We start from the raw sequence: 23,594 nt of genomic DNA, 5'->3' as shown, positions 1-23,594 counted from the left end.
AGGTAGCATCTGACAACACGGTTACCATTTTTTACCTGAACAAACAGGGCGGTACAAAATTGGTACCGCTGGCTCAGCTATCCATGCAGATTTGGGACTGGTGTATCCCCAGAGGGATTTCGCTAACGGCAATCCATCTGGCGGGAAGACACAACCAAGAAGCGGACACCTTGAGCAGGAAATGTCATTGACCCACGCGTGGGAATTGGACAATCAAGTTTGCAGAGACTTGTTTACCCAGTGGAGTACCCTGACTCTGGACCTGTTCGCGACAGCGTCGAATTCAAAGTGCGTGACCTATTGCTCCAGGGCAGGAACGGGTCCGAACTCACTAGGGGACGCCTTAATGGTGAGTTGGTCAGATTCATTCCTATATGCCTTTCTACTGATCCCATTGATCACCCGTACTCTGGAGAAGGCTGCCTGGGACCGAGCATGGCTGATCCTCATTACACCGTGGTGGCCCCGCCAACCCTGGTTCTCAACAGCGCTCAGACTATCAAGACGCACGTTCTTCCGTCTGCCACAAATCCCTCACCTGATCATGCAAGGGAGGGGGACGATTCTTCATCCCGATCTCAACACTCTCAAACTCACCGCTTGGCTCCTGCACTAGTTGCCTCCGTCGATCCTGACAGGCCCCAACAAAGTTCCTCGGTCTCGATGCCAGAATGTCAGTCGGTACCAAGAGAACTCACCCGACTATCCTCTGAAGCTACATCAGCGTGGCAGGAAATTGAATTTATCCTACAGTCCACTCTTTGACAGTCCACTCATCGGTCATATGAGGCGAAATGGAAATGTTTCACCACATTTGCGGGAGCTAACCGTTTTACTCTGGAATCGGCTTCCATCGATAATATCCTTTCCTTCTTGCTTTCATTGCATCAGTCGGGACTTAAACCCACTTCCATCAAGGTCTGTATTGCAGCCATATCGCATTTCCGTGGCCCTCTCTTGGGCTTATCTGTGTTTTCTCATGCACTCATCTGGCGCTTCCTTAAGGGACTACAAAATCTCCATCCTCCGATCCGTCCATTGGTACCGACTTGGAGTTTATCTGTAGTTCTCCATGCGCTCACCAAGGCTCCTTTTGAACCCTTCACAATGACAGTGTTAAGGCTGCTGTCTTGGAAAGTAGCCTTTTTAGTTGCCATAACTTCAAGAAGGGCCTATGTGTGGATCCACCATATCTCAATTTCCACAAGAAAGAAGTAATTCTATGAACTGATCCAGCATTCCTTCCCAAGGTGGCCACACCATTCCACGTTAACCAGGATGTTGTGCTTCCAGCATTTTTCCCATCCCCATCCACTCCAGTAGAGAAATCTCTGCATTCCCTTGATGTGCACCGATGTTTAGCTTTCTACCGGTCATGTATGGAAAGCTTCAGGAAAACTAAGCGCCTGTTTGTCAAATACTCCAAACCCGATAAGGGTGCACCTCTCTCTGCACAAAGACTATCAAAATGGATAGTACAGACTATTGAACTGGCTTACCAGCTGGCCAAGATAGATCTCCCTGTTCCGCCCAAGGGTCACTCCACCAGAGCCATGGCAGCCTCCTCAGCCTTCTCATTGGGCGTTCCACTGCTGGACGTCTGTAAAGTAGCCACATGGACAACTCCCTGTACTTTCACCAGGCACTACAGGCTGGATGTTCAGGCCAGGAAAGTTTGCTCCTTTGGACGGGCCGTCCTATCATCCATTCTTCACTGACGACACCGACCCACCTCCGGTGAGTGAAGCTTACTAATCACCCATTATGTGTGATGCACAGAGACCATGAAGAAGAAAGTCAGGTTACTTACCTGTAACTGTCGTTCTTCGAGTGGTCATCTGTGCAGTCACACAACCCGCCCTCCAGCCCCACTTGGTGTCGAGGGACGGGATGACAGTCTCTTTTTATCGACTTCTCTACGAGTGGCATGCTCCGCTAGGGGGCGATCTGCCGGTCTCCAGGGACTGAGGAAAATGGTGGGCACTCTGCTTTATATAGCACCAGAGGGGAGGGGTGTGGAGTTCCCACCAAAAACTGTTGCAGCTTAGGTATTCTGGCCAGCAACAGGCACTGCGCAGGCGCGGTACCAATTGTGTGTGACTGCACAGATGGCCACTTGAAGAACGACAGTTACAGGTAAGTAACCTGACTTTCTGTTTCTACTTCCTGGAGTGTGTTTGTGTATAATGTGTGTCAGTTCTCCTCTTTCTTGGAGCTGAGAACTTCTTGTTGAGAGTTGAGCAGAGGAGATATTAACAGAGATATCTGATTTTCCAATCTCTCTCCCTCCCCCTGTCCCTCCCTCCCCCCACATAGTCAAGTGAAAGTGCTCCAGACTTGCAAAGCCTTATCAAATGCTGGGTAACTGTGAGTAATTTATAATCCCCCCTTCCTATGTTTGGTTACAGGCATCAGCATTAGGGACAAAAATTATTGATGAAGATGGCTTATTTGATCTGATTCGGAATATGCCAGCCAAGAAATCCAAGTATGAAATAGCAGCTGAAGCAGAGGTTTGTACAAATTAATTTCCCACTGAAGGGAGTATCTTTTATGCCTCTATGAATGCATTCTTTCCTTTAAATGTAAAGTAGGGGTGCAAGCCTTTAGGTTCAAGGGTCAGATCCAGCCCTCTGGGCATCCCCAGATTGCCATACTCACTTTCCTCCAAATGTCTATTATTTGCTGGTTTCCTGGCTTTTGTGCAGTTGAAATATGCTTATGAAGGTTAGCTACTTACAACAGGAGCTTTTAGCTAAAATAGGCTGATATTTGGGAGTGGTTTCTTTGGACCTGGCTCCTTTTGGCTTAGACCTGCCCATCACTGGAATGCAGCCTGCTAGATCTCTAAAATGAAAGTTGGGCCTTGTGCTAAAATTGGTTCTACACTCTGGTATAAGCACAGTCAAGCAAGTTCCTTACACACTGAACCACATGAGCAAGGCAGTTGAAGGAGTATGCCAGCCTGTTAATCTCAAACCGCACAGAATCCCTGGAATGAGTAGTTTCTGAACAGATTCCCTTCTCCACCCACTGTGAGTGAAGGGACCAAAGAATGCTTGTTCTCAATAAACGCATTATGCCTTTCAATGTCGTTCCATTTTGTCTTGTCTGTCTCAACACCTTTATGTATTATGTAGGTTGGCACACTGGTGAAGCCTGTTGGTCCTAACTGTTGCCTTGTATGAATTCTTTGTTCATGTCTTTGCTTGAAAACTAGTCTTACAAAACTGATTTCATAGAGGTAAACCCCTAATAAGCTTCCACAGAAGTTGCAGGATTCCTAGGTATCCAGTTTACAAGCTGTTGTCCTAGAGCTTAAACCTGCATGTGTTCACTTTCTTTTGAAGGCAAAGAAAATGAAATCCAAGTGGGAGAAGACCCCACAAAAAGCTGCAACAGAGAAAACAAAAAATAGCCCTCTGAAGAAAGAGAGTGAACCCAAAAAGAAAAAATCTGCTCTTGAAAAAGAATTTACCCCTAAATCCAGCAATAAGGAAATTGTGGAAACAAGGAGGGGTCTGAACTTTGACCAGAAAAGTCTGGAGAAAAAGCATGTTCCAAAAGATGCTGAGAGCCCAATTCAAGAAAAAAGTGAAGGTGGAGCAGAGACATTATTATGGGTGGACAAATACAAGCCCACATCCCTTAAAACAATAATTGGACAACAAGGTGACCAGAGCTGTGCCAATAAACTCTTGCGTTGGCTTCGAAACTGGCATACAAATACTACAGAGGACAAAAATGGTAATTTTACAGTATATGATTCTTCTGGTGCTTTTCTGGAATTTTGATCATGTGTTGTTTATATAACTATGTATGTATGTAGCATGACTCAGTTCACACATAAAACCAATTGTATTGGTGGTGTGACTCAGTTGACAAGTAGCACCAACCCTGACACATGAATTGGTGGGAGTGAATGAGATCAAGCAAATGAACTGCCCTGACATGCTCCTTATTTCTCTTTCAATGAGCAATGTATAATTGCTGTGTTCTTAGTCAATAGCATGACCTTTGAACCTGGCCATTCTGGGATTTGTATTGGTTAACATCTGTTGCTGAGTTAACGGGGTTATTTAACCCCTAAAAAGCCCAGGGTTAACTTCTAGGTTGAAACGTCATGTTCACAGCCTATTAATGGGGCAGTCATAGATGGTTTACACTGACCTCACAGTGGATGCCAGAGACCGTGGTCTCACTTGTTCTTGCTCATGTCCAAATAATCATGCTTTAAGCATGGTTTGAACCCATGTTCAGATCTGCTCAGTATCTTCATGCCAATCTTTGGCCCAATTTGAAGATCACACCCAAATTTGTTTTGTTTTTATCAGTTACTTGTTCTGTAACGCCGACATACAAAGAAGTGAAGATTTTACTTTCTGAGCAGGTGTCATCATATTTCCCCATCCATTTATGCATTTATAAGACTGATACACTGGTCTTTGCCTGTCTTCCTTTTTGGTATTATATGACCTGATTGTGTAAACTTCATTTTCCTCACAGTAAAATCGAATAAATTTGGAAAGAAAGATGAAGGTGGTAGTTGGAAAGCTGCTTTACTCTCTGGTCCCCCAGGGATTGGTAAAACAACCACAGCTACATTAGTTTGTGAGGTGAGTTGTATGTTCACAAATGAAAAAGGCATGCATGTGAAGAATGTGAGAAATCAAACTCGTGGGGGATTTTCATTTGCTGAATGAAACAACTGATTTAGCAGCAGATGTATTCAGTATTTTAGTACTGTAGTGGGCCTTGATAGCTGCTTTCTCGCTGAAATCTCTTGGTCAAGAAAGGCCAATGTTACAAGAAAGGGCTCTGTGTAAGAGCAGCCAGATATGCCTAATGTGAATTCTGAAGGTTTTTCTGAAAAGGAATTGAACACTGGAGAAGATAACTGTTAAATATGTAGGCTGGCTTTCTTTCTCCGCTTATCTTTCAATTCCCTAGGAATTGAGGGAAGGAGGGGAAAATGTTTTCCATTTTTCCATTAGAAATTGTGGGTTGGATCCAGCATCTGCCTTATGTGGGAGGAAGGGACCTTCTGCCAGAAGGAGAGACCTCCATTGAGAGGAAGGGCATCACTTGAAGAAGGTTCTGTCCAGTTGTGAGAGATCTTCCCATTCCCCCCTCTTCCCAGATCTGCTCATATTTATCACACTTACTTGACCTTCTCCTGTGGGAAGAACTGAGCAGAGAAATCTATTCCCATCAGTGCAGTTGACATGGCATAAATCTGGATCCAGCCCTAGATTTTTACTGTTATTTCTGCTTTATAGCCCCAGTGGAGTTTCAAGCTGAAATCACAATGTTACTTTTAATTTATAAATTTATAATCACAATATTATTTTTAATAGTGAAATGTTAATGTCCTTTAGCATTCTGTTCTGTGTGTCACATCACTCTATTTAGTTGACTATTTTGAGCGAACTGCCAGGTCAGAAACCAGCAACTGTTTAGAGCCAACTGTCTTTCTCTCTGGTTACGCTATTACATTGGTGGCTAATCACAAACATATTTAGAAATTGCCTTGGGCCAGTAACTAGTGATGATCCAGAATGATACTTGACTTTCTAAATGTACTGCTTTACTCCCAATTGTCAACCAGGACACAAATGGTATATAAAGGACTGGGGACTATGGCTATGAATTTTGTTAGCAGATCACTTTGGGATTATTGGGAAAGGCTTCTGTGTAAAACTATTTAGTACAAGCAGTTTTTGTTAGTGTATTTTACTGTCTTATTTTTGTGTTGGGATTAGGAACTGGGTTTGAGCTATGTGGAATTAAATGCCAGTGACACTCGCAGCAAGAACAGCCTGAAGGAAATAGTTGCAGAATCGTTGAATAACACCAACATTAAAGGATTCTGTTCAGGTAGCCTCATTTTTTGCTACTTACTTAGCTAGAATAATTAGGTACACTAGTTGGGTTTAATTTACATTTATTCCAGCAATGCATTAAAGTCTATAAATGTTTCTTCAGTCCCAAAAAATGTTACCAGCCCACCTCCCTATTTCAAGTCCAACTTTTATCAGCAGTAGCATTAATAGAAAGGCACAGGGATGAGATTTTTCTTCAGTCTCATTCTGTTTCTCTGTTATTGCAGGTACATCATCGTCAGTCAGTACAAAACATGTCCTGATTATGGATGAGGTGGATGGAATGGCTGGCAATGAGGACAGAGGAGGTATACAGGTAAGATAAAAAGTTGTGGGGGCATCAGGTATCAGGAGTCAAATGGTATGAACTTGATTGGAAGCATAGAGAATTGACCATTCAGAGCTACTCTTCAGGCAGAAATAATTGGAATAAACCAGTTATTAAATAAACAAACCAAAATTAACTGGAATAAACTGGAGCTTATTTGTGTTTGAGAGTGGCTTAATCAACATGTAAGTTCACTCTGAGCTGATAGAAATACAAGTCCCTCTGTAGTTATGAGATGGAACATCCTTGGTGGAATGATGCTGTCCTTCTTGCCCTTCTTTAGGATCAAATTCATTTCTAACTATTAATTAATGTTAAACATGTCAACATCAAACTTAATCACAATTAATGCAAACCAATATCTGAAACCAATTAATTAGCCAATATTGGAAACCAAATTTTTCTGGTTAAACAAGAACCTTTGCTCTAAGGTCAACATAAAAAATTCTTGTGAATTGTTGTACCAAGGAAAAAAATCTAGCTCTCAATTTTAATCAGTGATTAAGAGTTAACCTTGTTTTATGTTTGCTTGTTTTGAATTTACTCTTCATATGGTAAGAACAATTGGAAGCAAGATGAAAACTTTTCATCTATTCAGGAATATAAGCATTTTTCTACATAACTTGGAATTTCCAGAACTTTTGCACCTAGCCTTTAAAAACACAAGTCTACTTAGTCATTCAATGTTTTGCCTCTGTGTGCTTTTTAGAAAAATATTTTCTGTTTTGTGCAGAACTCTTTTACTTACGTGTGCTCTCTGAGAAAGTCTCAGATATACTTTATTATATCAAATGGGTCTAATAGAAATGGCTTGCCTTATATCAGTCATATTTTAGTAGCAGCATTTTGAATTATTAATCAACCGACCCAGGGTAAGGCTTGGCAAATGGCATCAACTTTCGTAGTGGTCAGTACTGTCTGTCCTGCACTGCTCTGTTCACAGTGGTTTTTCAATTTCTAATTGCAGGAACTGATTGACCTGATCAAACACACAAAGGTTCCAATAATTTGCATGTGTAATGATCGGAACCACACAAAGATCCGTTCCCTCGCCCATTACTGTTTTGACCTCCGCTTTCAAAGACCACGTGTGGAACAGATTAAGGTAGGTAGCTGAGTAAGACTGGGTTCAGATGACATGCTGCAGTTTGTCATGGGTTATTTAAGAGCTGCAGTGCCCTTGGGTACCAAGTTGAATATGTAACCTTACTCAGGCATTGTGTTATATGTACCCAGTGACCCTGGTTATGCAGCAGTTGCTTAAGCTTTGCATAATCCAGTCTCATCAGGTTCATACCAGACAACATCCCTGAGTTGGGGTTGCATTGTTGAAATAACAGCCACAAGCACACCATGTATTGCAGACTCACTGTGGCTTAAATAAATCATGGTGGGCTGTTGTGGGGCTAACAGCCCCAAAGAGTATGCATGGGCTAGCTTAAGATGAGTCAATGAAAATGGCCTCTCTGAATCAGAACAAAGGTCTATCTAAAAGCGGCCAGACAAGGGGTTTCTAGGAAGCTTATACACAGGGTACAGTGATGACAAGCATCATCCTTTTAAGAAATGCCATAAACAAACAAGCAAATAAATCTCATGACTGGGGAAGACTGGCTGTAATGGCTAATGGTCACTGATAGAGTTAGTCCTTAATTAAATATGTTTAACTGCCTGTATCCTTATGAGCCTATCCAGACAATCATTGCTGTAGGCCCAATTCCTTGACCTGTCACTGAAAGATGTCAGGCAGATAGATAGTCTTTTTAAAATAGTGCCTATGGAAATTAGTCCTAGAAAACTGTGTGGCAGTAAGGGTTTTATTTTTTAACAAGCTTTTGTTTCAGTCTCTTTCATTTATTGCTATCCTTGGTTTGATTTGTAAAGTTCATTTTTAGGTTTGTATGTTCTTTAAATTAAGGATGCAAGAGGGTTATGTTTTGGATGAGACCAAAGACCTATCTAGCCCATCATTCTGTTCACACAATGACTAACTGAATACTTGTGAGAAGGAAATAAAAAAGGAAGTAAAGACTAACTGAACACCTCTACTGCAAGGCACTCAGTCTCCTGGGGCCTGATGATTTTTAAAACCAGTCTTAAGATTTTCTTCTAGTTATTATAATTTTTTTAAAAAACCTGTTTCCTTTTGGTTTAAAATTTTGCATTGTACATTTTATGATATTTAAATATGCTGTGTTTTATATTGTATTTTTAATGTGCTGTTGTGAAACACCCAGAGAGCTTTGGCTGTTGGGAAGTATATAAAATAAGTAAATAAGCCCACATAAGTACATGAGCACAATAGCACCTTCTTACTCGTGTTGTGCTGCAGCTGGTATACAGAGTACTGGCTCTGATACTGGAGGCAATATATAGGGATCATATCGATATCAGGATTAATAGTCGTGCTTTATGTATTATTATGTAGTCATATTTGGAAATTTGTGAAGGCTGTATGCTCTAAAGCAATTCAGGAAGAGTATTTCCACAGTCCTGCAGATAGTATGAACTAGAGCTGAGTGAAAAAAAGAAATGTTGATTCTTTAAATTCAAGGGCAGAAATACTCTAGCTCCTCTTCTGGAAGGGTCTACCTTCCTTTCTGTCACCTAAGAATGGCTACAGGATTAAAGATGTACCGATCACTGGATTGGAATGTATACCAGATTTTTCTCCTCCAGTCTGGTTTTTCAGAGCGGCCATCTACTGCTTAAGTCAGAATGGGGTGACTGATCCCATTCCTAATCCCATAGATTTGCTTATACCTTTGTAAAGTATACTTTTTGAGTTATTTTTAAGATGCACTAGCATAAAAATTCTATCTCTTGTCTACTGATCTGGAGCATGTGTGTGCCTATTTTAAGATTTAATATTCTGTAGACAGTGATTATTGTTGTAATTTTTTTCTATTTGTCTACTGCTTCTTTCTTTTTTTGCCTGTCCTTAAAAATATCTTTTTTGCAGGGCGCTATGATGTCCATCGTCTTTAAAGAAGGGTTAAAGATTCCACCACCAGCAATGAATGAAATCATCTTGGCAGCTAATCAGGATATCAGACAAGTGAGCTCTTTTCCAATACCTGTCTTTTTGTTCTGCTCTTCCAATAACATGCAGATAGTTTACAGATGTCTTATGGACTAAGAATAACAAGGGGCAGAAATGTGAATATGAGAAAGGATGACAGTAGAGAGGTGTAGGAGAATGGAAAGGTTAGGGACTTTGGTAGGGGACATTTTGCACACGTAGACCTGGAATATTCATTGGTTGATAGGAATTGAGGTAAAGGTGTGACTTCCACCAGAAGTAGGATTGAAAAGGATGCAAGTAATGGAACACAAAGGCCATATTGAAATATCATGCTGTTATGGTTTTACATGATGGAAATTAGCTTTGGGCTCATATACTGCTCCCTTTCCAGTGCAGTCATTAATAGCAATTTGGAAGCTTTTCCTTCTGGTCTAAATTAATTGGAAGCATGTCATGTCATCCAAATCTGACAAACTGAAGATCATCAGTTTGTTAAGAAGCTTTTCTAAACAAATCATAGTTAACATTAAACATACCTTAGGGCTTGGATGGCATGCTGATCTGCAGTTAATCAAAAGCAAAATGTTCCAAGTTCCTCACAGCTGTGTCAAAGGGAGTTGGAGGGACATGTGTGAGCCTGAAGCTCACTGTAGCTCATTTGACATCAGGCCGGCGGGTGGCCAGTCTTGCCCAACGGAAGAGCCACGTATGGTAAATGTCAGGTGTTTGGGAGCTGCAAGCAGTGAGCAGCAAGCCTCAAAATAAAAGAGCCACATGTGGCTTGTGAGTCTCAGTTTGGCCACCCCTGCATGACATCTGAGTGCAGTCATTATATATGCAAATTGTATGTGCTTGAGTCCTAGTATTACTGGGACCGGGTAAGTTGCAAAAGCAAAGGATTTGTCAGGGAGTTACCATGAAACAATTGCTGAAAGCGATGCAACAAGACCTGGAACCTTTTTAGAATAAGGACAAAGAGCTGTCTTGTAAAATAAATGTAATGAGAAGTATTGATTTCTAGTGTATTAAAATTAATGCTCTGTTAAATAAACTGCTTACATTCGTCCACATGAGGTGCTTCTAGCAAACTAACCATTTTATTTTGCATTCTAAGGTTTTACATAATCTTAGCATGTGGTGTGCAGGAAACAAAAGCCTGACTTATGATGGTGTGAAAGAGGATGCCCACAAAGCAAAAAAGGATATCAAGCTGGTAAGAGTGAAAGTTTGGTGAAAGGCCATGTCGGCAGTACTTGCTTTGGCCTGGGATCTCCAAAAATGAGGCATTTCTTGGAAATGGAAGTTGTACTTTAGGCTGATTTCAGAATTGTTAGAATTGTGGCATCAAATATCACTTAAAAGGCACAAATCCGAGGAAACTTTTAAATGATAAAGGAATCTGCCTAAAATTCTGTAGTTTTAAAGGATTTCTTTTTGTATAACAGCATTGGAAAAAACGGGTTGTAATGAATGACAGAATTTCCATGTTCTAGGTCTTAACCTAGTGACTCTTTCGATAAATCATGAGAGAGTGAGTAAATGTATGGCTATACAAGACCGGCCAGACCAAGCAAAATGGTGGAGGGATACATGAGCAGGAGGTCTGCTGCCTGAGTTAAAGGCCTGTGCACACACCACTTGCATGAACATGAACAGGAGGTTGTGGTTGCACTTCTGTCCTTCAACTAGTTGGCCACTGTGGGAACAGAATCCTGGACTAGAAAGACTCTTGGTCTGATGCAGCCAGCCTTTCTTATGTTCTTACATAAAGTAGTGCAAAATGATTATAAGGCAAGTTCAGAACTTACTTATCTAGTAACGTTTACATTTTCCCGATGTTCTGACATAGTCCTCATAGTTCTCAGAGAAACAAGTAGCAAAATGCATTTAGAAATGTGTATTATGAAATAGAATATATTTTAGAATGCTTTCCTTTGCCTTGCACATGCAAGTGTAGATTTTAAGTACGATTTGCAGACTGTAATGTGACACCAGAATGGAAGGGTCTTGAGCTATTGCCATCCTTTGGTTTTGTCTTCATATTCTCCATTCTAAATTGCTGGTATGGTTTAATGTAAAAGCCACTGTAGCAGATCTTTGCACAGATAGTGCCAAGCACCTGGGGCTAATCTGAGTAATCCCTACCTGACCTTTCTTTGATGGTAAATATTTAAACTTTTTTTTGTAGGGCCCTTTTGATGTTGTCAGAAAGGTTTTTGCTACAGGTGAGGAGACCTCTCATATGTCCCTTATTGACAAAGCAGACCTGTTCTTCCACGATTACTCTCTAGCACCGCTCTTTGTCCAGGAGAACTACATACATGTGAAGCCAGTTGCTGCCGGGTATGTTACAGTCTTACTTGTCTGAATGATGTTATCAAGATTTAGTGAAATTCATTTAGTATTGATTAATGTGGACCATAATTCTCTCCCTCAGGAACAATATGAAGAAACATCTGATGTTGCTTAGCAAAGCAGCTGACAGTATATGTGATGGTGACTTAGTTGATCAGCAGATCCGCAGTCGACAAAACTGGAGCCTTTTACCCACACAGGTTAGCCACTTTTTTAGCTTCTGGTGCATATTGAATGGCCATTTCAGGGTATCCGTTGCTGCTTTGTTACAGGCTGTGAATTCAGAACATGTCCACAATCTAAGCCTTATATACAAAGCATACTTTGTGTCTTCAAGCAGTGTTGTAGTTTCTGATCTATTGACCCAAATGAAATGTATCTATCATGAAAGTTATTATCATGGAAGAGTGCTGCTACTTGTTTTGATAGCTTTCGTTATATAAATCAAAGAGTAAGCAAAAGGGTATTTTGTGTGTGGAAGGAAAAATAGCAAATTTATTTGGAAAGTTGTTTGCTACTGTTTGTTTACCATTGTGCTGTTTACCATTTTAGTGTGGTTGAATTGCCAACCAATGGAAATCTGAAACAATGGAATCCAGCAGTTGTGCTTTTGCAAATTCTGAAGTCACAGTGTCCAGGGACTTTTTGTAAAATACTGTGTGTTTGATCTTTCCCCCCGGTATCAGAACATTAGAAACAAAGGTTTTATGTTCCTTGTAGGAAAATTCAGTATTGGCCAACAAAAAGGAATACTGATTTCCGCAACCATGGCAAAGACCACACTGTTACCTTTATGGTATTTACATATTGGTTTCAAGCTTTGTGCAAACTTTGTCTTTAAATGTTTGTTGTGAAAACAATATCCTATAATCTGGGGTGGGAATGAGAGTGGAGAAAGCAAGAGGAGTAATTCAGTAGTGGTAATGGGGCTACTGCTTTCTTCTATGATCATTTTCAACCATTACTTTACATTTGCCTTGGGTAGTTTTCTGTGTCTTCTGTGCACTGTTTTGCAAAATAATTGTGTGGTTGTGTTTTACTGCATTTATGTTCCACCTATTACCCTCTTGTGAAGATCATGAGGCAGCTTGCCATTTTATCTTCCCAACAACTCTGGGACGTAGGTTAGGTTGAGAGTGAGTGACTGACCCAAAGTCACCCAGTGAGCTTTGTGGACAAGTGCGACCTGGATCTCTCAGGTTTTCAGTTCAATACTCTAACCATCACACCACACTGCATTCTAGTCTCCATTTAAAACTGATTGTTCTCTCTGTAATTTAGGCCATTTATTCAAGTGTTCTTCCTGGGGAGCTAATGAGAGGCTACATGAGCCAATTTCCAAACTTTCCAAGCTGGCTGGGAAAATTTTCATCAACAGGAAAGCACGACCGCATCATTCAAGAGTTATCAATGCACATGAGTCTCAGGTAAAAGTAGTCACCTGCTGCTGTCTTCTGATTGTGGGGTATTATTGGAGCCCAGACTCCAGTTAGTAGTCACAGTATATGGCAGCCTTCATCTTTGAAGCATATTTTCTTTACTGAAGAAAAACAAATGGAAGTATGTACTTCTGGCATTTTTCTAGGCCAAAATAATGGTGTGTCTTTGTCATTTATTTTTAATCCTACTCCTCAGCTAAAAAAGGCTCCTGGAGTGGATTGCAATAAAAAAGACACAATGCAGAAGAAAAAGGAGATGGGAAGGGAAAATTAAATGGTCCTGCTGCACCTCTGACCTTGTGAGCTGGGGTAGGGGCACAACAATGGGAGCAGGCCGTGATGTTCCCTTCTGCCTGCTCCTGTCTGCATTACTCCTTTGTTACTACAGCACAACTGACATATATAAACCATTATTCCTGACACTGCCAGTTGTGCAGCCCCACATAGTATCAGACTGTAGTTTCTGACACTCTAGAAAAGAGAGGGTGCCCTGCTAAAGAAAGGGTGAGATGGATGAAAACTCTGCACCAGTCTGTTGCATCAGTCTATTTGCTCCTGAATACCTTACTTACTTGTCTATACAGTGCAGTCTTCCCCAACTTGGTGCCCCCTGGGCAAATTGGACTGCAACTCGCATTATTCCCAGCCAGCATCATGCTGCTTGTGGATGATGTGCTTTGCAATCCAGCACCTCTGGGGGCACCAAGCTGGGGAAGGCTGACATGGCTTCAGTTGCTGAGCTGAATGAAATTGAATGGTGTGACCAGAAGATTCAAGAAAGAGGAGCTATGATATGGAACTCATGATTCATAATTTTCATCCCAAGGGATCTTAGTCCCATTTGATTCTAAATACTGCAGCTCCGCAAGGTCTTAAGCGGAAGTTTTTCCCAGTCCTCCTTTTAGCTGGAAATGCTAAGAAATGAATCTGGGTTCAAAGCATGGACACTACTCAGCTTCATACAAGCTTAGTAATGGGAAAGTCAGTAAATACTTTTCTTTTTTCCCTAAAGGACACATGCAAGCAAGAGAGCAATAAATCTTGAATATTTGCCATACATAAGAGATGCAATTGTGAGACCTTTGAGCCACTTGGGAACAGAAGGAGTACAGGATACTATAGCATTCATGGATTCTTATTGCTTGATGAAGGAAGATGTTGAAAACATAATGGAAATAACCAGTTGGGGAGGCAAGCCTAGTGCATTCTCTAAAGTAGATTCCAAAGTAAGTTAATCTTTACTATTTCCAGATGTATAGCCCACCTAAGAAGCAATGGTACCTAAGTAGCTGAAACAGATCATTTCAAGGAATTTTGTTAGTCGCTTTGGCGATATAAAAGAAAGTTTTGTAGAGAATTGGGAAAGGGTTTAAAAAAAATCATACTCTTCAACTATTTCTGTTATTTCTTGTATGTTGGCCTTATTGGAACAAAGGTGAGAAACCTTTATAGGGCTTGCTTTGTGCCAATGAAACTGCTATTGTGTCTGTGGGATGTTCACCAGCAGAGCTTGCCAAGTGGTGGAATCTTTTATACTCTGGCAACTTTCAAAGGGCTGCTGTGACTAGTTGCATTGTACTTTATAAATTGCTTATATCCATCCTGACTTAGATGCTACATTTTGACAAAGTTGAAGAAGTTGTGGCTGGGATATGATCTGGTCAAGTTGTTTTGGATGTGCTTCACTTTGTGTAACTTGAAGGTGTGGACAAGCTGCTTGGAAGTTTGAGACCTATCACCTGTGCTCTGGACCTTTGACCGTCCTTGCTATTAAAAGTTGCTGGAGCTGTGCTTACTGTCTAGACCTCTGAAGCAACAAACTTTTCATTAAAGCAAGGGTCATGCTTGGACTTGGTAGTCTTGGGAAAATATCACCCGATGTAAAATGATCTATTCCAAAGCAAGGTTATGAAAGAGGGAGGGTGTGTATGTGTCCTGTATCCAGGCATTCTTAAATGATACTGATAATTAGGATCTATTCCAATTTTACTTTTGGCCTGGCCACGAAACAGAGATAACCTTTGTAGCCTGGTGGGTGGTTTACACTGGAGGACTGGTAAAGAGAGTGCAAACTCTTGCTGTGTTTTGATATAGTCAACTGTCTTACTGGCCTGGATGGATTTAGAGTAGAAGGCATAGCATTAAACTAACAGTATTCCTTTCTACTGGAGGTGCCTTTGTTAGGAAGCCTCATTTATTACAGAATATGGCTGCCCATATGCTTGTGGGGCTTGGTGCTCAGAACATGTCACTCCAATACTGTATCATCTGTGCTGGCTGCCTAATTGCTTTTGAGCCTAATTCATTTTAAAACTTAAAGGCCTACATTACTTGGGACCAGGTTATTTGATGGACCACTTTTACACATATGAACTACTTGTACTCTTAAGACTGGTACTGGAGGTCCAGGTAGTGGACCAACAAAAAAGTATAATCAGCCTGTTGAGGATGCAGTACAGGTATGTTTGGTGGTGCTTCTTGTCTACTTCCTCTCTTGATATGTTTTATTATTTTCATTTCTATTCTGCCCAATAGGCAAAGCTATCTGGGAAGTTCACAATTCACAAAAAGTTAAGACTGGCTTCTCTTTTCTCATTTAGACAAGCCATGAAGACATGTTTGTTTCATTCTGCCTGTGACTGAGGATAGGCTGTAAGCTATTGCACTGGGTTAATTTTTTCCTGTGATTAGCTTAGGCTGCTTTTGTTAATTACTAAGTGGCTTTTTGCTGGTTTATATATTATCATTCATGGAATTTTAGAATTGCCCATAACCTCCCTAGGTAATTGGTCCCATTGCTGCATTGCTTTAAGAAACAGGAACCTTTTTCCTGATGTCTAGCCAGAATCTGGTTTTCTCTAACTTAAGCCCATTATTCCATGTCCTGTATCCTGGGATGATTGAGAAGAGATCCTGGCCCTCCTCTGTGTGACAATCTTTCAAGTATTTGAAAAGTGCTATCATATCTCCCCACACTTTGCAACTGACGAAGTGGTTTCCATTCCACAGAAGTTTTATACCATGGTAAAGTTGTTAATGCATAGCAGATTGCATAAACCTGAATTAGAGGAATTTTTTACAGGATATAGATAAGACCCCTTTTCCTACTTTTCAACAAAATGTATCACTTTATGGTTTTCAAACAATGCTACCTTCATGAAACACTTGCCACATCTTAGAATCTATTTGTGTTATGGAAGATTCTGAGGCATAGGGTAAAATCCCAAATCTATTGGCAAAATCCTGTTTTTAAAAATTTTTTTTTTTAAAGCAGAAAAACTTCAGTGGGTTCCATGCATGGGGTTCAAGCCTGACGGACTTGTCCATTATTTCATGTAAATAGAGTGTATTCTTTAATGTGCCACTTTCCTGGTTTTGCACATTACCAGAAAAGGCTGGCAGTGTTGGTGGATAAGCTTCCTTGGTCTTTCACTGAGGGACTCCATGTAAGGTTTCCAAGGTACTCAAGTTCTGTCTTTCACTTGAAACAGGTTAAATCAGCTTTCACACGAACCTATAACAAGGAGGTGCATCTTACACCATATTCACTGCAAATAATACAGAAGGCAAAGTGGCGAGCGGGGTCTGTTGCGGATGGCGAACTGGATGAAGGCGCTGAAGCTGATGAATTCCAATCTGAGAAGGAGCAAGAAGGTGTTGAAAATGATGCAATGATTAAGGTAACATTTTCAGCTGATTTTGTAGTTAAAAGAGTACTGTTGTAACTGAAAATCAGACCACCTTTTAGGATTCACATAAACCAGGGACTGATCCAGTCCATCTCATCAACTATCTATCTTTGAACTTTCTTATAAAGTCAAGTTACATGTACTGGCTTCAGTACTGAAGCCTGTCTATTATTTGTTCTTAGTTGCCCTATCCTTTACCTATTTTCCCCTCATCCTCTTCGCCTTCCTAATGGGATAAAGCTGTGGGTGACATGGGGCATTTTTTAAAAAAATATTGTATTGTGCATGTTTATAGAAATTAAAAGTTGTAAAATGTTGCAAGCCTAAATATTAAAATGTATGCTAGGGACTGTTCCAATATGCATTTTAAAGTTAAAACATTTTCTTCCCTGCAGAAAACGTCTGCTAAGCAACCCACCTCAGAAAGAACAGAAGAGAAGAAAAAGGGCAAAGCAAAGAAAAAGTCTAAGTGAATTGTACAGTGCTAAAAATGACCAGCTATGCAAACTGGACAGTATTTTTTTTTAATACTGGGCTGTGGATAAAACTAATGTGCTGACAAAGCGCTTGCTTATTGGTGATATGACTGCTTTGTTTTATTGCCAGTGCACAAAAATGAAAACATGTAATATACTGACAAAACGTAAATGAGACTAACCAGAGACTCTAATTTCTGATTAGTGTAAATATACTAAGAGGCTTAGCAGCATCTGGGAAAGAGCACTGATCTCTCGCGTATAGTTAATATTTCATCTTTACAGAGCGCCTGATATTTTTTTAAGGTAACCATTATGTCATGTATATAGTATGTAATGAACAAACTGGATATTTCTTTTGTACATGAGAGTGCAGCAATATGTAAAAGTTGCAATAAAACTAGTTTCCTATTTTAACCAATTTAACTTTCATGTAAATTATGTGGCAGCATCTTGGCTCACACCTATACAGAGATAGGGCTCTAACCCTGGAAGAATATGTTGGAGATCCACTCCCAGTCCTCCTTGCAACCAGTGCAGAAAGTACCATGCTGGCTGTCCTCTGAATTTGGAAACTAGACCTTGGAGAGAGAGAAGGCATTCTGCTAGGCCAAGTTACATGAGCCTTTGCCTGCCTCCTTCCTTCCCTCACCAGTTTGGCTATAAAAAGCCTAGTGAAATATCCAGGGTGTGAATATGGAAAGCAAAGATTGCCTCTGCCCTTTCTCATTCTGCATTTGATAATCAGAAGCTTCCAAGTTCAGAGCCTTTCAATCATCAAGAGTATAACTGATAGGACTGCATTCTGAAATGCTTTTCTGAAGCTGCCACTAGGTTAGGCTAAATGAACAGTACCTTTAGTCTAACTCTCACTTAACCATGAAATTCTCAATTAAGCTAGCCTAAAATCAGGCCCCATTTCTTGCATTTTATAGCAGGCTTAATATCACATTAAATAAAAACCAAGAAGGTGATAGCATTTCTGTGAATCAGAGTAACAGGCAAATAAAAGATGGAGGTCAAAAGAGCAAGGAACAAATTCAAAGTGTGAAATGCTACCAGCTGTAGATTTATAAACTTGAAAACACTTTGTTTAGCAGTTAAATTTTATTGAAAATAGGAAAAGCCATAGTACAAAATTTCTATAAAAGATACAGATAGAACTATGAAATAATTTCAAGCATAGTACCAACTGGGCTTAAACTCTGAAGTTTTCTCTGTTGTTGTAGTACTTCACTGGCTGGTAGCTCCTAAAACAAACATAGATATTATGCTACAAACAGCTATACAAGCCTCAGAATTCACGGCTTTAGTAGTATTGGAATAAGTCATACATTATCTAAAAATACTTCTTTTCATATATAAAGTGGCAATTAATGGCATAGCTCATTGAGAAAAGACCACAGTATACAAATGCTATCCAAGATGAGCAACACGTGCATTTGTGTGAACTCTTGCTGAGCTGTATCCTACATCCTACTGCTGTTCAGTGATTCTTCATTATCTAAACAGATAAACCCAAAATATACCAAACATAATGCTTAAAGTGGAAAAGGCATTTTGGTGCAGGTCTGACTTATCCTCATTAAAGATGGCTAAACTGTTGATATTTGTAAAAAGACCTGTGTTTCTGTCAATAAGATACTCGTACTTCATGGCCTAGGTGTAATAAGAAAACTTGGGAATCATAAACATGGGAAGTATTCAAAACACATAGTTTCACATCAGTCACTTGAAATGTACTACATAATTTTGCAGAGAACTGGCTTCCTCTGCCCCAGAGGCTGCAGGATACTTTGAGTGACAGCAAAAAGCTCAGTGAGGCCAGAGAACAAACTGAAAGGGAGGAGTCAAGACTTCTGGACCAAAGCAAAGATTCTTGGTCATGTGATCCCTGGCTTGCCCTGCAGTATGGGTGGTATACCCATCCTAGATGGATCCTCACATGAAACGGGAATAGAAATACTGTATATCACTAGTACCATCCTGATACTGCATGCCCTAAACCCTGACTGTTGCAAATGTATTTTGAAGCTCTGTAGCTGGGTACATATGCATGTTCAGTACCCTTAAGTGTACAGCGTTCCAAAGCACCTAAGTGTGGTGCAGTGTTCATTCTATGCACAAAGGTTGGTTCACAGGCCAGCTAGGCATCTGATGCCTCGGATGGGGTTGGCAGCATAGCTGTATTCTTTCTCTGTGTGTGCAATTTAAACATGAAGTGAAGAGGACTGCCATGTCTGAAAGAAACACACCTAGCCTAGTTTCCTGCCTCACACATTCATTTTCTGCATGCAGGAAGCCTGTAGGGTATCTTTGACTGACAGGTTATCATTTTAGACACTAAATCCTAACCCAAACCTATTTTTTCTATAAGTTGCTATTTAGTTTCCAGAAATTAATACTGCATTTGAAATACTTACTTGACTGATATCACTGTTCTACTTCAGGCCTGAGGTATGGTGCACAGTCAACTGTTTTCTTAAGACTGATAACATCAACCTTTTCTGAACACATGGGACATGTACTTTCAGTCTGTAACAAACTGTTTCATGGAAAATAACACAGATGCATCAAATAATTTATGCAAATTCCTTAAAGCAGATCATTTTGGAAAGTTTGGCTCAACTTAGGAAAGTTTTCTGTTAAACCAAACACTTCATGGATGGAAGTGATACTAGTAGCCTACAAGCCTTTATGTCCTACGAAGTAGTATTACCAACATGCTCACATTTTGAAGCACTTGGCATTTTCAGAGCAGGAACAAAAGGTTATTCCAGCCAATTAGAGAGCCAGTGTGGTGTAGTGGTGAAGAGCATGGAACTGGGACTCAGAGGATCTGGGTTCTAGTCCCCGCTCAGCCATGGAGCCAACTGGGTGACCTTGGGCCAGTCACAGACTCTCAGCCCAACCTACCTCACAGGGTTGTTGCTGTGGGGATAAGATGGAGGAGAGATGATATAAGCTGCCTTGAGCCCTTTGTAGGAAAAAGGCAGGATATAAATTGCAAAATATATATGAATCATATAGTGAATGTAATGTCATGTTAAACAATACAATTTCTCTATATGTTGAGTTCACTGAAGATGAATAAAGGTATACATTGAAACATTAAAAAAGTAAATCTTCCTGATCAGGTTACAAGGATGATCCTAGCCAACCTTCACTAATTAAAATATTGCAATCCCAAACATACATGTGCATGTTCAGCTTGGCCCTAACTGTGGTGAAATCTCTGGAAGAGACCGATTGGCTTAATTATCCTAAAGTCACAAAAGTGCAGGGCAGACAAATTCTCCCTGGAAGGGCTGAAACATTTAGAGGTAAAGGGAAGTGGAAGGGCTTGAGAAGTAGCATGAAAGTGGCCTACTAGGATAAAAGTAATAGAATAGAAATGAGTCAGTTGAAAGGAAAACTAGGAAAGAAGTGGATGGAAAGGAGAGTAAAGGCCCAGGAAGTAAGGAAGTTGAATGCTGAAGTTCACATTTTGATCTGCCATGTACTATTAGACAATGTTCATCTGCAGGCCTCTAGTATAGATTGAGCTGAACTGCTATCTTCGCTTTGGTAATGGAAGACGTCCTAGGGTTGAATCCAGATTCAGTCATACTTAAGAGCAGATCACTTGAAATCAAGGGTACATAGGTTGTAAGGTACTCTAGGCATGACTAAGTCTAGATCCAGCATCTTGTTTTCAAGCAGGATGAAGAAGATTCCAACTTACTTTCTGAACTCTGAATACAGGGCAGGGAAGTCACAATGGGGGCACACCGTCCAGTCATCTTTTACCATATGTCGCCCCTAGAAGGAGTGGAATAATTAAACCTGATGGACACAGGACAACTGTGAAAAGGGACATGGCCAACATATGCCATAAGTGTCTTGGCTCTAAACTAAAGACACTTAAGCCACAATCCTATGCACACTCATTTGAGTCTTACTGAACTCGTGTAAGACTGCTGTATTAACTGGGGGCAGGCATCACAAAGTGCTGGATTGCAAGCGACAGCTTTGGCATTCTATTTGGTACTTACTGTTGCAATGCAATACGGGAGGTTGTTCTTACACCCAGGGCAGAGAAGCTCACATTCGGGCAGCATGAATTCACAGTATGGACATGGGCTGGTTGGTTCTTCACCCTCTGATGTGTCAGGCCGTCTTTTTAGGTGAAAGGAAAAAGCCCATTAAGAAATTTAAATACCATCAGTTTATAATAATCTATAAAATGGCAAAACTGCTCTTCTTGACTAAAGATGCTTAGTGTGAACTGAAATTACACTGAGCCTTTGCTCCTTTTACATGAATCTTCAACATGCTATTTAACTCTCAGGCCCATTTTCAATTTTATTTTTGGCAGCTAGGAACCTTCCTGCGCCAAACACAAATTACAAAACCAATCTGGCAGTTTCATAAGCATATAGGGACAAGTGTAAAGATTTAACCTCTCTTCCGCACATTGCTGAACCCATCACCCTGGGAAAATTTTCAGCTCTGGAATGCTAAGACATCAAGAAGTTAATTTCCAACATTATATTTTGGGACCAGTTAGAATTTTGAAAGTAGCCTTTTTGTAAAATGCCTGTAATTCATCCTCTTTCCAACCCAACATTTCAGCAGGTGGACTTTGTAATATGGCTATGACTACAAAAAGCTTTCTTAGACTCTTTTAGCAACAGGTGGATTTGCACATCACACTAAGACAGCCTGCAAATAAGCTACACAACGTGGGTTGTTAGAACAATTTAATGGTGTACCTGCAACTTTTGTTCTTCCCCTCCTCCTTGGTGCTCCATTGATATACCAGTGTCCTTTACAGTAGAACTGATTTTGCCCTCTCTCACTGCTCTAATTGCATCCCATTTTTGTTTACCACTGTGCGTAATTTTGGAGACTCAAAAATGCATAACTGGATCATTTCTTGTTTTAACTTTTTAAAGAAAACTGAACAATTGGGTTTGGATTATTATTTTTGTTGGTCTTTCACAGGTGCACTAGTGTGCACTTACAGCTTCTAATATGTGTACTCTTGCCTAATCAGTAGCCTTCCAAGTTTCAGCTGTCAAAGTGGAGTGGGAGAAGAGAGGAAGAGGAGTAGAAATTGACAAGGACACTGCATATATGATTTTTCTGCACACAGTTTCTAGCTATTAAGTGCCTAGCTGCGATACGGAGATAGTGACAATATATTCCACTTTAGTAATGTAATCCTTTGGTTTTTAAGTGATGAACTGACAGTTCTTATGGGACTCTATAATGTCAACACTTCCATTAGTTTCTCTGAACTACAGGAGAAGGGAGACAGCAACTTCCCCCCGACCACCACTTTTTGGAGCACTTGTGCACATGGAAAATCTGACAAAATATGATGATCTGTTGCACAATTTTCTGGGACCAGTTGTTTTAAGAAGGGTACTGACCAGTGACAGTTGCTCTACAATGTCACTTAAACATTGGTGGAGGGGCTTTCACTGCCAGCAGCATGGGTGAAATTGGGAAGAGTAACAGAACTTTCAGATGACACAACAAACCAACATGGCATTAATAACGCCAAAAGTAAGCAAGTCAAAGGATGTTACCATGGCCTGCAGCTCACAATAAGACACCCTGTAGGAAATGGCCTGATTTCAGAAAACCCAGCACTACAAGCTACCCACAAGTTGTGCAAACCAAATTACTGTGCAGAGAGCACCATTACGTAGTTCAACACATGACTTCAATCTGAAGTTTTCGTAACTGAAAGGTCACTCTTTTGTACATTAGGCAAGGCACTCAGCATCTGCCCAGTAATAGGGATGCTGGTTTGTATTCAGTACTATTTGAGAAAATTGCAGTTGTGTTGTGATGCTGCCAGAGCAAGGGCAAATGGGCATGCATAATCTGGTCTTTAAAAAAGAGCATTCCCGTTCCTTGTTTCTGCTTGTGATGATTAAAGGGATGAACAGTTATCCTAATCTTAGTCCATGTATTGCTGCCAAAACAACACATGCTCCAGTTGCTGGATAGCTGTGATTAATATCCAATCTTATTTATGTCTGCTTGGAAGTAAGCTTTACTGAATGCATTGGGATTTACTCCCAAATTAAGTGTGCACAGGATTGAAAACTAAGGTTACTGTCTCAATTTCTACTGGGCAAGCGAACTTAAATTGATGCATTTGCAAAGCTGAATCAAAGAAAGTAGCATTGCTTACCTGACCATTGCTTCAATTTTCTTTTTGTATTTCAGATCAATTTTATTCCGGTACTCTGGTCTCATCAACATTGCAGCAAAACCAAATGCTGACTTCTTCAGTCCTGCTCTATGGCATTCAATCACTGTTGAAGTTAGGATAGGCACAATATCTACAAGTAAAAGAGTGGGAATAATTTTGTTTCCAAAGATTACAGCAGCTTTTGACGAT

The 23,594-nt window shown here is 40.4% G+C and overlaps 2 protein-coding genes across 4 annotated transcripts in view; one reads left to right on the top strand and one right to left on the bottom strand.

The window, feature by feature from the left end:
• Positions 1-17,615, top strand: part of RFC1 (replication factor C subunit 1) — a 52,560-nt gene extending 34,945 nt beyond the window's left edge. For both annotated transcript variants that reach the window (XM_044417681.1, XM_044417682.1), the window contains 14 exons: positions 2,409-2,513; positions 3,351-3,747; positions 4,507-4,616; positions 5,763-5,877; positions 6,110-6,198; positions 7,178-7,315; positions 9,173-9,268; positions 10,350-10,448; positions 11,424-11,578; positions 11,673-11,790; positions 12,872-13,017; positions 14,042-14,255; positions 16,521-16,709; positions 17,114-17,615. In XM_044417681.1, the coding sequence (XP_044273616.1) occupies positions 2,409-2,513; positions 3,351-3,747; positions 4,507-4,616; positions 5,763-5,877; positions 6,110-6,198; positions 7,178-7,315; positions 9,173-9,268; positions 10,350-10,448; positions 11,424-11,578; positions 11,673-11,790; positions 12,872-13,017; positions 14,042-14,255; positions 16,521-16,709; positions 17,114-17,191 (2,049 nt within the window). In that variant the 3' untranslated portion in view covers positions 17,192-17,615. The remainder of the gene's footprint in view (positions 1-2,408; positions 2,514-3,350; positions 3,748-4,506; positions 4,617-5,762; positions 5,878-6,109; positions 6,199-7,177; positions 7,316-9,172; positions 9,269-10,349; positions 10,449-11,423; positions 11,579-11,672; positions 11,791-12,871; positions 13,018-14,041; positions 14,256-16,520; positions 16,710-17,113) is intronic.
• A 671-nt stretch (positions 17,616-18,286) lies between these two features.
• Positions 18,287-23,594, bottom strand: part of WDR19 (WD repeat domain 19) — a 35,599-nt gene continuing 30,291 nt past the window's right edge. For both annotated transcript variants that reach the window (XM_044417677.1, XM_044417678.1), the window contains 5 exons: positions 23,385-23,535; positions 21,229-21,352; positions 20,919-20,995; positions 19,618-19,739; positions 18,287-18,444 (listed from right to left, as the gene is read on the bottom strand). In XM_044417677.1, coding sequence (XP_044273612.1) covers positions 19,628-19,739; positions 20,919-20,995; positions 21,229-21,352; positions 23,385-23,535 — 464 coding nt within the window. In that variant the 3' untranslated portion in view covers positions 18,287-18,444; positions 19,618-19,627. The remainder of the gene's footprint in view (positions 18,445-19,617; positions 19,740-20,918; positions 20,996-21,228; positions 21,353-23,384; positions 23,536-23,594) is intronic.

The sequence above is a fragment of the Varanus komodoensis genome, unplaced genomic scaffold (genome assembly GCF_004798865.1).
Source record: "Varanus komodoensis strain SLA01 unplaced genomic scaffold, ASM479886v1 scaffold9, whole genome shotgun sequence".
Classification (NCBI taxonomy): Eukaryota; Metazoa; Chordata; class Lepidosauria; order Squamata; family Varanidae; genus Varanus; species Varanus komodoensis.
This window is presented reverse-complemented; position numbering and strand designations above follow the sequence as displayed.